Source organism: Onychostoma macrolepis, chromosome 16 (genome assembly GCF_012432095.1).
Source record: "Onychostoma macrolepis isolate SWU-2019 chromosome 16, ASM1243209v1, whole genome shotgun sequence".
Classification (NCBI taxonomy): domain Eukaryota; kingdom Metazoa; phylum Chordata; class Actinopteri; order Cypriniformes; family Cyprinidae; genus Onychostoma; species Onychostoma macrolepis.
In genome coordinates, this window is record NC_081170.1 from 6,565,448 (window position 1) to 6,579,602 (window position 14,155).

At 37.2% G+C, this 14,155-nt stretch overlaps 2 protein-coding genes across 2 annotated transcripts in view; both read left to right on the forward strand.

Annotated features, from left to right (window-relative positions):
- Window positions 1-269: 269 nt before the first annotated feature.
- rbm42 (RNA binding motif protein 42) lies at window positions 270-8,569 on the forward strand. Its single transcript, XM_058746588.1, has 10 exons — window positions 270-325; window positions 466-589; window positions 925-991; window positions 1,086-1,154; window positions 5,813-5,979; window positions 6,096-6,254; window positions 6,464-6,601; window positions 7,207-7,324; window positions 7,448-7,642; window positions 8,457-8,569. Exons 1-10 carry the CDS (start codon window positions 270-272, stop codon window positions 8,567-8,569), a joined length of 1,206 nt encoding a protein of 401 aa, XP_058602571.1.
- Window positions 8,565-14,155, forward strand: part of arhgap33 (Rho GTPase activating protein 33) — a 62,659-nt gene continuing 57,068 nt past the window's right edge. The window contains 1 exon segment of the mRNA XM_058746573.1: window positions 8,565-9,433. Within this exon segment, the coding sequence (XP_058602556.1) occupies window positions 9,415-9,433 (19 nt within the window). The 5' untranslated portion in view covers window positions 8,565-9,414.

Here is a 14,155-nt window from a genome sequence, read left to right on the forward strand (position 1 = left end):
TGGTTGTCTCTCAAAACGTAGTGAACTGAATTTCAAGGGTGTGCAGCATGTATGGAGTGCATGGGTTTGCATCTTTTTAATCATCATAGGAGTGTGCAGCATTTTTGGCCATAAAAGGTGCAGATGAAACAGGCTTGTGATCCCCAAAATGCTAGACAAGTAGCTGCGATTTGATTTGAGGCACAGCCATTGATTTATTTATTGAGGTTTCTTTGTTTATATACTTATTGACTTAATTATTTGTTTAATTATTGCAGATAACGCTCAGTATGGCGTTAAAATCTGGAGAGGAGCGCCTGAAGGAGATGGAGGCAGAGATGGCGCTGTGAGTTCTTCACATTTGCTTTCTCTCATGTTCAGTTCCAGCTGTTTATTTGCAGTGTAATGTTGCTCTCAGGGCAGTGTTGTAGTGTTTGGAGTGGGTAGAATAGGACGTTTCTGACAGTATGCATGCTTCTCCCGTAGGTTTGAGCAGGAGGTGTTGGGAGGACCTGTAGCACCTACAGTGGTTGAAGCTGTGCCAGTCGCTCTGGCAATGCCAGCTGTACCCATCATCAGGCCCATCATTGGTACAAACACCTACAGAGAGGTATTAGTTCTTTCTAACTCAAAAAAATATCCCTAATATTTTATGTTGCATATTTTTATAAGCTGAGATCCAAAAATGTAAGGCTATTAGTGAAAATGCTTTTCTTTTTGTTGTTTTTAATTTACAAATTATTCAAATTTACTTGTTTATTTTTTAATGACACGTTTACAAATCATTACAACAACTTAAGTAAAAAGTGTAATTTAGAAAATAGCAAATATTGAATATATACTTAAAAAAAAATATATATATATATATATATATATATATATATATTGCTTAAAGCATTCATCAATTCCTTATTTTACAAGCTAGTTTTTTGTGGTTTTTCATAGGTCCAGCAGAGTTTGGATGCAAGAGCTGCCACTTTAGTTGGTCCTCCACCTACATTTGTTGGTCCTGGTACATCTATATAAATCCACATTTTCTCATTACATACTTTAAGACAAAGTTATATATAGAAATGAGCTGACAATCATCTGTTATTTATCTGTAGCTATGCCGGCAGTAGCGCCTCCTCCAATGATGCGTCCAGCATTTGTCCCGCACGTCTTACAGAGACCAGGTAATCAGATTCAGTCCTATATTTTCTTTAAAACTTTTGTTCATTTGAATAAGGTTTAGATGACAAAAAGTTTTGGAATGCCTGCATTACATGTAACTAAGAAATAACGTGAATATGTGCATTTTAATTAATTATCATTTATAATACATGGTTAAAAAAACCTACAGAGTAATAATTAAAATAAAAATGAATGTGTTCATCTGTAGTTGATGCAATATTGAAACCCTTCTTAAACCTGAAATCATTTGTGTAAGTCAAATTCTGTCGCCACCTGACTAATGACTGATCTTTGTGTGAATGTCCACAAAACTGGACTACATATACATATATAATATGTATATAATTGCTATTCTATTTTAGAAATGAAAATTTAAAAGATGAAAATGAGAAATTAGGGAGAATCAATGAATTATGAATATTTTTTTGCTATTGTGTGAATATGTAATCCATAAAAAAAGTAACTGTATTCTGATTAAGAGTATTTTAAAATGTAACTTACTCTAATTACAAGTACTTAATTTTTGGAATCTGATTATGTAATCCAGATTACATGTAATCAGTTACTACCCAGCTTGCTCTCTCTCTCTCTCTCTCTCTCTCTCTCTCTCTCTCTCTCTATATATATATATATATATAAAACCCGATTCCAAAAAAGTTGGGACACTGTACAAATTGTGAATAAAAAAGGAATGCAATAATTTACAAATCTCATAAACTTATATTTTATTCACAATAGAATATAGATAACATATCAAATGTTGAAAGTGAGACATTTTGAAATGTCATGCCAAATATTGGCTCATTTTGGATTTCATGAGAGCTACACATTCCAAAAAAGTTGGGACAGGTAGCAATAAGAGGCCGGAAAAGTTAAATGTACATATAAGGAACAGTTGGAGGACCAATTTGCAACTTATTAGGTCAATTGGCAACATGATTGGGTATAAAAAGAGCCTCTCAGAGTGGCAGTCTCTCTCAGAAGTCAAGATGGGAAGAGGATCACCAATTCCCCCAATGCTGCTGCAAAAAATAGTGGAGCAATATCAGAAAGGAGTTTCTCAGAGAAAAATTGCAAAGAGTTTGAAGTTATCATCATCTACAGTGCATAATATCATCCAAAGATTCAGAGAGTCTGGAACAATCTCTGTGCGTAAGGGTCAAGGCCGGAAAACCATACTGGATGCCGTGATCTTCGGGCCCTTAGACGGCACTGCATCACATACAGGAATGCTACTGTAATGGAAATCACAACATGGGCTCAGGAATACTTCCAGAAAACATTGTCGGTGAACACAATCCACCGTGCCATTCGCCGTTACCGGCTAAAACTCTATAGGTCAAAAAAGAAGCCATATCGCAGGCGTTTTCTCTGGGCCAAGGCTCATTTAAAATGAACTGTGGCAAAGTGGAAAACTGTTCTGTGGTCAGACGAATCAAAATTTGAAGTTCTTTTTGGAAAACTGGGACGCTATGTCATCCGGATTAAAGAGGACAAGGACAACCCAAGTTGTTATCAGCGCTCAGTTCAGAAGCCTGCATCTCTGATGGTATGGGGTTGCATGAGTGCGTGTGGCATGGGCAGCTTACACATCTGGAAAGGCACCATCAATGCTGAAAGGTATATCCAAGTTCTAGAACAACATATGCTCCCATCCAGACGTCGTCTCTTTCAGGGAAGACCTTGCATTTTCCAACATGACAATGCCAGACCACATACTGCATCAATTACAACATCATGGCTGCGTAGAAGAAGGATCCGGGTACTGAAATGGCCAGCCTGCAGTCCAGATCTTTCACCCATAGAAAACATTTGGCGCCTCATAAAGAGGAAGATGCGACAAAGAAGACCTAAGACAGTTGAGCAACTAGAAGCCTGTATTAGACAAGAGTGGTACAACATTCCTATTCCTAAACTTGAGCAACTTGTCTCCTCAGTCCCCTGACGTTTGCAGACTGTTATAAAAAGAAGAGGGGATGCCACACAGTGGTAAACATGGCCTTGTCCCAACTTTTTTGAGATGTGTTGATGCCATGAAATTTAAAATCAACTTATTTTTCCCTTAAAATGATAAATTTTCTCAGTTTAAACATTTGATATATCATCTATGTTGTATTCTGAATAAAATATTGAAATTTGAAACTTCCACATCATTGCATTCTGTTTTTATTCACAATTTGTACAGTGTCCCAACTTTTTGGAATCGGGTTTATATATATATATATGTTTATATATATATATATATATATATATATATATATATATATATATATATATATATATATACATACATACATACATATACATACAGTGATAATTTTAATGGTAGGTTTATTTTAACAGTGAGAGACAGAATAACAACAACAACAACAAAAAAAAATCCAGAAAAGCGCATTTCAAAAAAGTTATAAATTGAGTTGCATTTTAATGAGCGAAATAAGTATTTGATCCCCTATCAATCAGCAAGATTTCTGGCTCCCAGGTGTCTATTATGCAGGTAAGGAGCTGAGATTAGGAGCACTCTCTTAAAGGGAGTGCTCCTAATCTCATTTTGATACCTGTAGAAAAGACACCTGTCTACAGAAGCAATCAATCAATCAGATTCCAAACTCTCCACCATGGCCAAGACCAAAGAGCTGTCCAGGGATGTCAGGGACAAGATTGTAGACCTACACAAGGCTGGAATGGGCTACAAGACCATCGCCAAGCAGCTTGGTGAGAAGGTGACAACAGTCGGTGTGATTATTCGCAAATGGAAGAAACACAAAATATCTGTCAGTCTCCCTCGGTCTGGAGCTCCATGCAAGATCTCACCTCGTGGAGTTTCAATGATCATGAGAACGGTGAGGAATCAGCCCAGAACTACACGGGAGGATCTTGTCAATGATCTCAAGGCAGCTGGGACCATAGTCACCAAGAAAACAATTGGTAACACTACGCCGTGAAGGACTGAAATCCTGCAGCGCCCGCAAGGTCCCCCTGCTCAAGAAAGCACATGTACAGCCCGTCTGAAGTTTGCCAATGATTCAGAGGAGAACTGGGTGAAAGTGTTGTGGTCAGATGAGACCAGAATCGTGCTCTTTGTCATCAACTCAACTCGCCGTGTTTGGAGGAGGAGGAATGCTGCCTATGACCCCCAAGAACACCATCCTCACCGTCAAACATGGAGGTGGAAACATTATGCTCTGGGGGTGTTTTTCTGCTAAGGGCACAGGACAACTGCACCGCATCAAAGGGACGATGGACGGGGCCATGTACCATCAGGGCCAGGGCATTGAAAATGGGTCGTGGATTGGTATTCCAGCATGACAATGACCCAAAACACACGGCCAAGGCATCAAGAAGAAGCACTTTAAGGTCCTGTGGCCAGTTGCACCAGCTGGACGTACACCCGGTTGTAAGAGTAGGCTGGACGTAAAATGCGCTTTAAGTCATGCATAGAATTTCTACCCGTTGCACCATCTCGGCGTAGTGCTATGTCTGACACTAAATCTTACACCTAGTCAGAGGTAGGTGTAAAGTGAAAAGTCATGATTTGCTTGGAAATTGTTAGTTTTTAGGATTCATGTCTGTTAGTAAATTATTACTGCAGACGTGAACTGTAATGTTTATGGTCTTTTCGGGCAGGATAAGCAATATCAATAGCGAAGCTCGTTGTTGACTAGTCTACCGACAGAAATTGAACTAATAAAAAAATATTTATGTACAGCTTGTAATTATGCAGTAAAATATTACATATGATCTGGGATTATTATCTGTTTATTATAAATCTGTCATGGGAATGTGCAGGGAGACTTCAGATATAAAAATGCAGACATTTTAGAAAATGTTTACTCAATGAAATCATGGTGTGGTGGCTTCACTTGTTGCAGCATGAACGTCATCTCGCCTATATCTATAACTGCGGGAGAATGTGTCAGCGTGGACGCGCATCGTCTACACCGGGCGTAGTTGCGCCTGATTGTAGTTTTAGTTGGTGCAACGTGTAAATATTTATCGTAAAGTTGGACATTGCAAAGCCCAGCGTAAGGCTTTCAGCCAGCTTTTTTACACCAGTCTCAAGACCTTAATCCTATAGAAAATCTGTGGAGGCAGCTGAAGGTTCGAGTTGCCAAACGTCAGCCTCGAAAACCTTAATGACTTGGAGAGGATCTGCAAAGAGGAGTGGGACAAAATCCCTCCTGAGATGTGTGCAAACCTGGTGGCCAACTACAAGAAACGTCTGACCTCTGTGATTGCCAACAAGAGTTTTGCCACCAAGTACTAAGTCATGTTTTGCGAAGGGGTCAAATACCTATTTCACTCATTAAAATGCAAATCAATTTATAACTTTTTTTGAAATGCGTTTTTCTGGAATTTTTTGTTGTTATTCTGTCTCTCACTGTTCAAATAAACCTACCATTAAAATTATAGACTGATAATTTCTTTGTCAGTGAGCAAACGTACAAAATCAGCAGGGGATCAAATAATTTTTTTCCTCACTATATGTATACATATGTGTGTGTAGCTATATGTGTGTGTGTATAAATAAAATAGTTATTTTGTTAATATTTTATATATTTATTCAGTATTTTGAAAATACATTTTACATATCAGATATCATATTTTACATAATAGATGTGATTATGCATTTTTAATGTCATTTTCTTTTTCCCCACAGGGGGTCCGAGAATGCCATTGATGCGTGGTCCACCTCCTCAGGGCATGATAGCACCTCCTCTTCCCAGACCACCTCCTCCTCCACCCATGATGATGGCTCCTCCTATGTCAGGACCCCCTCAGTCCCCCATGGCTCCAGTCGGACCGCCCATGAGACCCATGCCACTAGTGGGTATTTTCTGAATTTTAATCAGCTGTCTGGGTTTTTTATTCATTTCAAGGTTGCCTTGTACAGTAAAAATGGTCATGTCAGTATCTCAAATGTTTTTCTCAATTATTGGCAGGTTGGAAGCATGAACCCTATGACTTCAGCACCACCGCGGCCCATGCCTCAAGACCCTCCGAAGATCAGTCCCAGTGTTATACAGGCGGCCCCCACTGTTTACACAGCACCTCCTGCGCCTAAGAGAAATGACCTCAAGAGCCAGAAACAAGCACGCATGGTAAAGTATCAACACACCACTTACATATTGTCTATATGACCTGTTTACCATTTCCACAACATCCATTTTGACATGGTTCACAATAAAAACTAGTATGCGTGTCTGTGAGAAATTGTAAGCCCCTTGTGCTTCCGTTGTAATAGTCTAAAATCTTTTCTCTCCATCTTTTTATTTTTTTTATTTTTTTTTATTTATTTTTTTTTTTTTAGGAGGAGTTGTCAGCGTTGGTGGCGGAGCAGCAGGCCGCAGTCATAGCAGCTGGGCTTCTGGACTCAAAGAAGGAGTCGGTCACCGATGACAGCGTGATCGGACCGAGCATGCCGGAGCCTGAGCCTACACATGTCGAGGTTTAATATGATTCAGGATGACATGTTACACTGTCCCCTGTTTAGACAAAGAGATAGTCCAGCCCTGAATTTATTCCATTGGATAAGCCATCTCTAGTCCATTGTATGCCATTAAGGGTGCAACACATTTTACTTGTAAAACATTTTACAAAGTAACACATTTTACATTTACAAATCACATAATGAAAGAATATAAAACAGCTATTGGATGAAAAGCAAAAGTAGTGTTGTTTTAGTAATAATTAATACTATAATAATATTTATTAATATTTTAAATTAGCTTGTGTTCTATATTTTGGTTTATGTGCTTTTTTCATTTGAATATTTATAATTCACTTTCATTTTTGTTTTAGTAGTTTTAGCACTACAACTCAAAACCAGACTTGTTTATGGCATCATTTAATGTCATATAAGTTTCGTTTAGGTTTAATTCTTTCATCTCAAATTTATATTTTATTTTATTTCAGCCTTATTAATGAAAACAATTTGTAACCGTTACAACACTGGATAAAGAAAGTTAATTTAAAAATAAAAATAGTTTACTCTGTAGGAATTCTTGGTATGAATATTGTTCTAATTATTTCTTATTAACATATTGTGCACAGCCTGCTGAAACTAGCACAGAAGATAAGAAGAAAGGAAAACAGGAAAAGGTGAAGAAATGCATCCGGGTAGCAGCTGGTGTCACATGGGAGGACACCAGCCTAACAGAGTGGGATCCAGGTTTGTGGACATTTAGTAATTAGTACATTTAGTAAACATTTAGTTTAGTAGTCTTCTCTTTATATTTTCTTAATATAGAAGCCAAGCACATAAATAATTGCTATGCTGTTCTTGGTTTCTCAGATGATTTCCGGATATTTTGTGGTGATCTGGGGAATGAGGTGAATGATGACATTCTGGCGAGAGCGTTTAGCCGTTATCCATCCTTCCTGAAGGCGAAGGTTGTTCGAGACAAACGCACTGGGAAAACGAAGGGTTTTGGCTTTGTGAGCTTTAAAGATCCCAATGATTATGTGCGCGCCATGAGAGAAATGAACGGTGAGTTAATGAGGATGATAATGAATGTGTGTTTAGATCAATACAAAGAAATACAGTTCATTATATCAGCATATACATAATGTTCAAAAATGAAAAATGTTAAGTGTTAATTCTTTATTTTAAATTAATACTTTTATTTAGCAAACATGCTGTAAATTTATCGAAAGTGTCAGTAAAGACATTAATGTTCCAAATAAATGCTGTTCTTTTGAATTTCTATATTCATCGAAGGATCCTGAAAGAACTGCATGCATCACGGTTTCCACAAAAACATTTTTAACATTTTCATTTTCAACATTGATAGTAATAAAGGTGTTTCCTGAGCACCAAATCAGAATGTTAAAATGATTTCTGCAGAATCATGTAACACTAAAGAGTAATGACTGCTAAAATTTCAGCTTTGCATCCCAGGAATAAAATACATTTAAATTCAAACAGAAAATAATTTTCACAATATTACAGTTTTAATGTATTTTTGATCAAATAAATGCAGCCTTGCTGTGCAAAAACAAGATAAAATCCAAACTTTTGAACATCAGTGTATTTTATTTTATTTAAAAAAAAAATTTATTTTACATTTTATTTGACAGAAATATACAGTGCAAAAATAACTAAGCAAACACTGAAGTAGTTTTATTAAACAAATGTTAAATGATCCTGGACTTTATTGAGAGTGAAAATGACTCAAACTGTATTGATCTGTATTGGCCTGAATTGGGAAAATTAGCTTCATTTTGATATGATACTGTATCAAAATGAATTATTTTTTTATGATCATCACGCTCTAAACACATTCTCTTGTCTTTGTCTTAAGGGAGGTATGTGGGCAGCAGACCCATCAAACTGAGGAAGAGTTCATGGAAGGATCGTAATCTGGAGGTCGTGCGCAAGAAACAGAAGGAGAAAAAGAAGTTGGGACTGAGATAATCCATCTGTACTGAAACTGTGGACTTGATTTGTTTGTGTCACCCAGGACCTGTATAATGGAGTAGGAATCACTTACACTCCTGCAATAGTTGCAAATAAACAAGCGTCAGCTTCTCATATGGCCCTTATTACTATTAAATCTACATTTATTTCCATGTGTAGTATTACACACTGACTTCTCCCTCAATTAGCATGCTGAAAAATCATGCAAATTCTTTCACTTGTCGAAAGATTTTTAAATGTATAAAGTGTGGTAATGAAACTGGTTTGGGTGTCGATAATGTCAGTTTTGTTTTCTTCCTCAAATTTTTTTTATTTTTTTCAAATCTCTCAGAAGCAACTAACTTTTAAGTTCACCAAGGCAGTTACATTTGTTACTATATAAGTTGGATGTTTTAAGTAATATGTGTAAAAAGGTAAATCTTTTCAATAAACTGAGTTTCTTTAGTTTAAATTCTAACCTGTTTTAACTCATTTCAATTCAAAACATTGAATACCTCAATTGATTACTCTGAAAACACCCACCAGGGGGCATCGCTTGGTTGTTATTTTGTCTTGAATGGTAAATATTTTTTAAAACCTCTTGTAAATGTTAATAATACATATAATTTAAATGTAAACGCATAATTATAAAAATACCATTTATGAATTATTTGTGAAAAGCTCTCATATTTACTGGTGGTAGCCAGCTAAATGTTTGTTTTTCACCTAACCACACACGCCCACTTGCATGTATTTCTAAAAGACTCATTTCCTAAAGCTGGTGTGAAAAAGCAGAAATGGCTCGTGTATCAACCTGTCTGACAAACAACTGAGAATATACGCACATCACAACACCAGAGAAAATGCACCGTAGAGCCACATGTGAGTTTTTAATTCTTAAAATTAAGACAGATCTTTATTTTTACTTTAATGTCATCTGATTGTTTTCAGGAGCCTGTTTGAAAATATACTTGTTCTGTGTGTACCGTCTCTGTTCATGCTTTCACATTTATTACTCTGTTTTTCATTTTTCATATTTGGTTGTGAAGTTTCTTATATTTGTTCGTGTAGTTACCATATTCATGTACAAACTACAGTATTTCCCAGGAATCTTGTGATATGGTACATCATTCTTGTAAGTACCTTGAAATACCATGGTATATTTATACCATGGAATATTACAGTACTTTGTGATACACCTTAGTACTGCTTATGAAAAAAGTATGGGAACTTTGTTTCCATATATACCATGTTTGATTACCACTTATGTACTATGATACTCCAAGGTACTTAAAGAATACTAAGGTATTTATTCAATTTTTTTATTTTTATTTATACCATAGTAGTGACTGAGTACCATATTTATGTACTATGTATTTTATGATACTACTTAAAAACTAGCAAGCTACGTAAAAGAATACCATGGTACTATCATTTTACATGCCACAATAGTCCATAAAACCAGTGTTTGTCTTAACATAAATCACAAAAATACTGGTTAAAAATTAGGGTCTCATAATTTTAAATCTAATATTTAGGAAAATTTCTAGCCTTCATTATTTTTGTTAATTCTACTGGATGACGATTGCGAGCCTCCGCCCATTGATCAGCGTCGCGATCCAGGCTTCCTTTTGTCCAACGGGCCACCTCGGTGGAAGATTCCATTCTGAAAAAGAGGGGGAAACAGCTTGGTTATATTTTAAAAAGTATTATTTTGTACAGCAAACAGCGCTATTGTCGCATTCAGCGGAAGCAGACGACTAAATTAGCTTCTACATATTTTGCAACGCGTCGACACAGCTCATAAAAAACGGTCTCGACCGCGTTTGGGTAAAGCGAGGCCGCCCACAAGTTGTTTTGGGAGCGGCGAAGAGCCCCTCAGTTCTCCCAGCGAGCAAAGAGAGGAGATGGGCGGGAGAACACGCGGGGACGATGCCGCTGTTCCTGGGAATCGGCTTGATTTGAGTCTACAGTCTGAGTAAATGTTTTTTTGGATGTCACAATGGTGACATTATGTATCTGAGCGGGATTTTTGGAGTTGCTTGAGGGCGCGCTGGACCTTTCTTCCTCCTCCTCCTCTTCCTCTTTTTGCTCTTTATTGGGGTTCTCCGTTCAAACGACGCTCAGTCTTTGGCGTCTGGTGGTGCTTCTGCGCGATCCAGATTGTTACTACACTATTGTGAAATAAAACCAGGATGTAAGGAAAAGCGTTGATGTGGGAAGGAACTTTGGAAACGCATCCTGATCCAAACACGGAGCCCTGCTGGTCCCTCCCGCCTAAGCTGGAGATAGGGATGGTGGTAAGTTGTGTTTCTGTATTAAATCCTTCACAATCAGCCTCAGTGTTTATTGGTTTTCCACAGCAGACCATTTCAACTGCCTCCACTTTCCTCCTACTGATTGAGTTGGTTGTATTGATGCTGTTGTTGCCATTAGTTACAAGATCAGCATCAGCAACACACTGCATCTGACAAACTGCTATTGTCCCTCATCTCATGTTGCTAGAAAGGGGTTCACTCTTTTTTGGGGGTTTGCGCCCCTCCCCGCTAACCATTCCCACCCACCAACACTATTCCTTTGGGAGTACAGCTCCTTTTCAGGGTATAATTTCATTTATCTGCCATTGTGATGTGCTCATCATCAATATCCGTTTCAGTTGACAGGCATATGCATCATCTTTTGTTGCGCTTGCATCATTATTTCTCATTCTGATAACAAATAACAAAGACATGTCCTGAAACTCCTTGTCCCATCGTGAATATTTTTGGTGGCAGGATACATGCGTTTAGACAGTCTACAAAAGGTCTTTGAGTTGTCTAGACTAATGTTGTTGATCAAATTACTGTTTGCTAAGTGGTTTATTTAAAAGCAGTGGACCTGCCGGTTCTTCTAGAGACTAACTAACTGGCAAACATGCTCACTTTGTTTAAGCGTATGGCTTGATTTCTTGGGAAAGCACAGGTCTGTGTTAATGCTTACTCAGTCAACATTGCATTTCAACCGATGACTGGTCTTAGTCAATGACGTGTAGTTAAAGTTCTTTGTAAATCACCACAAAGAGTTGCAACAAGGGAAACTATGATTTCGGCATGTTAAGAGATGGGATGATTACATTCATTAAACCACCAACCAACCAAATTTTTTTTGTGGTGTCTTTTAGCTGTAGAGTTTCGATTGTTGCCTGAATCTGTTTGCTTAAGCAGACAGTTTATCCAAAAATGAAAACGTTTCATGTTTTTCCAAACCAGTATGACTTTCTTTCTGTGGAACACCAAAGGAGAAAAATACTTACAGAAAACAATAGAAGTGGATGGGGACCAGAGACTGTCAAGCTCCAAAAAAGCACCCTAAAAGCAATCCATATAATTTGTGTGCTATTTTTCAAAAGCTTTATAAAGTCAAATGACAGGTTTATATGTGGGACTGACTAATGTTGAACTAAATATTAAAATGTAACTAAAATTTTAAATTCAGGCTTAAATTTAAAGGAATAGATCAGCCAAAAATGAAAATTTGTTGAAAACAAACTTACCCTCCGGCCATCCAAAATGTAGATGTGTTTGTTTTTTCATCTGAGCAGATTTTGATAGATTTAGCATTGCGTCACCAATGGATCCTCTGAAGTAAATGGTGCCATCAGAATGAAAGTCCAAACACAACTCCAGCCCATCAATTAATGTTTTGTGAAGTTGTGTGTTTGTAATAAAAAATTAAAAAACTCAAGACATTTTTAACCTTTAACCATTGCTTCTGGCTAAAATACAATGTTCTCTATCCATAATATTGCTTTCTTCAGTGAAAAGAGAGAAATATGCACAGACCAATCAGTGTTTACAAGTGAAAACAGTCCAAAGCTGTTCTAAAAAATATTGTGATGTTTTTAATCAGCTGTTTGGACTCTCATTCTGACGGCACCCATTCACTGCAGAGGAACCATTGGTGAGCAAGTGGTGTTGCTAAACTTCTAAATCTGTTCTGATAGAGAAACAAACTCATCTACGTCTTGGAAGGCTTGAGGGAGAGTAAATGTTCAGCAGATTTTCATTTTTGTTCGAACGATTCCTTGTTTGACAGCTGTGTGTTTCAAAGAAGGAAAGCCTTACTTTGAAAGGATGAGCAAATTATGATAATTTGTATTTTTAGGTGCGCTATTCATTTAAGTAACCGTCTTAGTTTTAAGTCCGTAGACGTTAATTCTCCTTTGTTGATTTGAGATCAGTGCTTTGTTAAGACTGGGATTAGTGTGGGCTTGGTCAGACTTCAAAACAGCGCACGGTGAAAACTCATGACTAGAGTGAGAGAGACGCTGGGTGTGATGAAGCACTAGGCGATCAAGGTGTTTAATTACCGCCACAGCATCCTGGTTTAGCGGAGATCATGTGTAGGAACTTGGCAGTGTGTCTGTGGACGCTCCTGTCTGGAAGATTTACGATGGATATTTGGGAGTCAGAAGGCTGTTCTTTTTCATTCTTGTGACTGCGTTGATTGGATTTTCTTGACACTGGCAATCATTCGGTTGCATGTGCAGTAGAAATCAATACAGTTTGACTCTAATGAGGTCTAAAGTTCCTCCTTGATGATAAATGTCTAGGTAGAGCTTGGCACAGCTCGCATGTGGGTCTTCCAAGCTTTATAATTCAGATGAATGGCGGTCGAGATTTTGAAGCAAAATAAAGTGCATCCATTCATCATAAAAAGTACTCCACAAGGTCCCGAGGGGTTAATAAAGGCCTTATGAAGTGAATTGTTTGTGTAAGAATAATATCTAGGCTATATTTTACATTTTATAAACCGTAATCTCTAGCTTCCTCTAACTGTTGTACTCTCGTTAACGAGAGAGTGGCGTTCCAGCGGATGACGTAGATGTAGCGTAAAAATACAAATATTTGGGTTTGGAATGAATATTAAATGTTAAAAGAGTAACAAAAGACCTCTTGTTGTTCCTAACTTGTAGGACTTTCTTTCTCCTGTGGAACATGAAAGAAGATATGTGACCCTGGACTACAAAACCAGTCATAAGTAGCATGAGTATATTTGTTGCAAAAGCCAACAATACATTGTATGGGTCAAAATGATCGATTTTTCTTTTATGCCAAAAATCATTAGGATATTAAGTAAAGATCATGTAGCATGAAGATATTTTGTAAATTTCCTACCATAAATATATCAAAGCTTAATTTTTGATTTGTAATATGCATTGCTGAGGACTTCATTTGGACAACTTTAAAGGCGATTTTCTCAATATTTTGATTTTTTTGCACCCTCAGATTCCAGATTTTCAAATAGTTGTATCTCAGCCAAATATTGTTCTATCCTAACAAACCATACATCAATGGAAAGCTTATTTATTACTTTCAGGTGATGCATAAATCTCAATTTCAAAAAATTGACCCTTGTGACTGGTTTTGTTGTCCATGGTCACATGTTTTGAGAATATTTGTGTCTATTTGGATGTAAATAGTCACAAAGTCTATTTGGTTGCCCACATTTATCAGAACATATCAAGATATTTAATATCTTCTTTTGTTTTCCACAGAAGAAAGACATGCAGGTTGGAAAGGAATTTTCATTTTTGGGTGAACTGTCCCTTTAACTGTTGTTTTA

Bases quoted from the DNA above. Each gene is read 5' to 3' on its own strand.
- rbm42 (XM_058746588.1), top strand. From the start codon at position 270: ATGGCGTTAAAATCTGGAGAGGAGCGCCTGAAGGAGATGGAGGCAGAG. The intron at 992-1,085 runs GTACATCTATAT...ATTTATCTGTAG, and splicing joins ACCTACATTTGTTGGTCCTG to CTATGCCGGCAGTAGCGCCT. The intron at 1,155-5,812 runs GTAATCAGATTC...TTTTCCCCACAG, and splicing joins GCACGTCTTACAGAGACCAG to GGGGTCCGAGAATGCCATTG.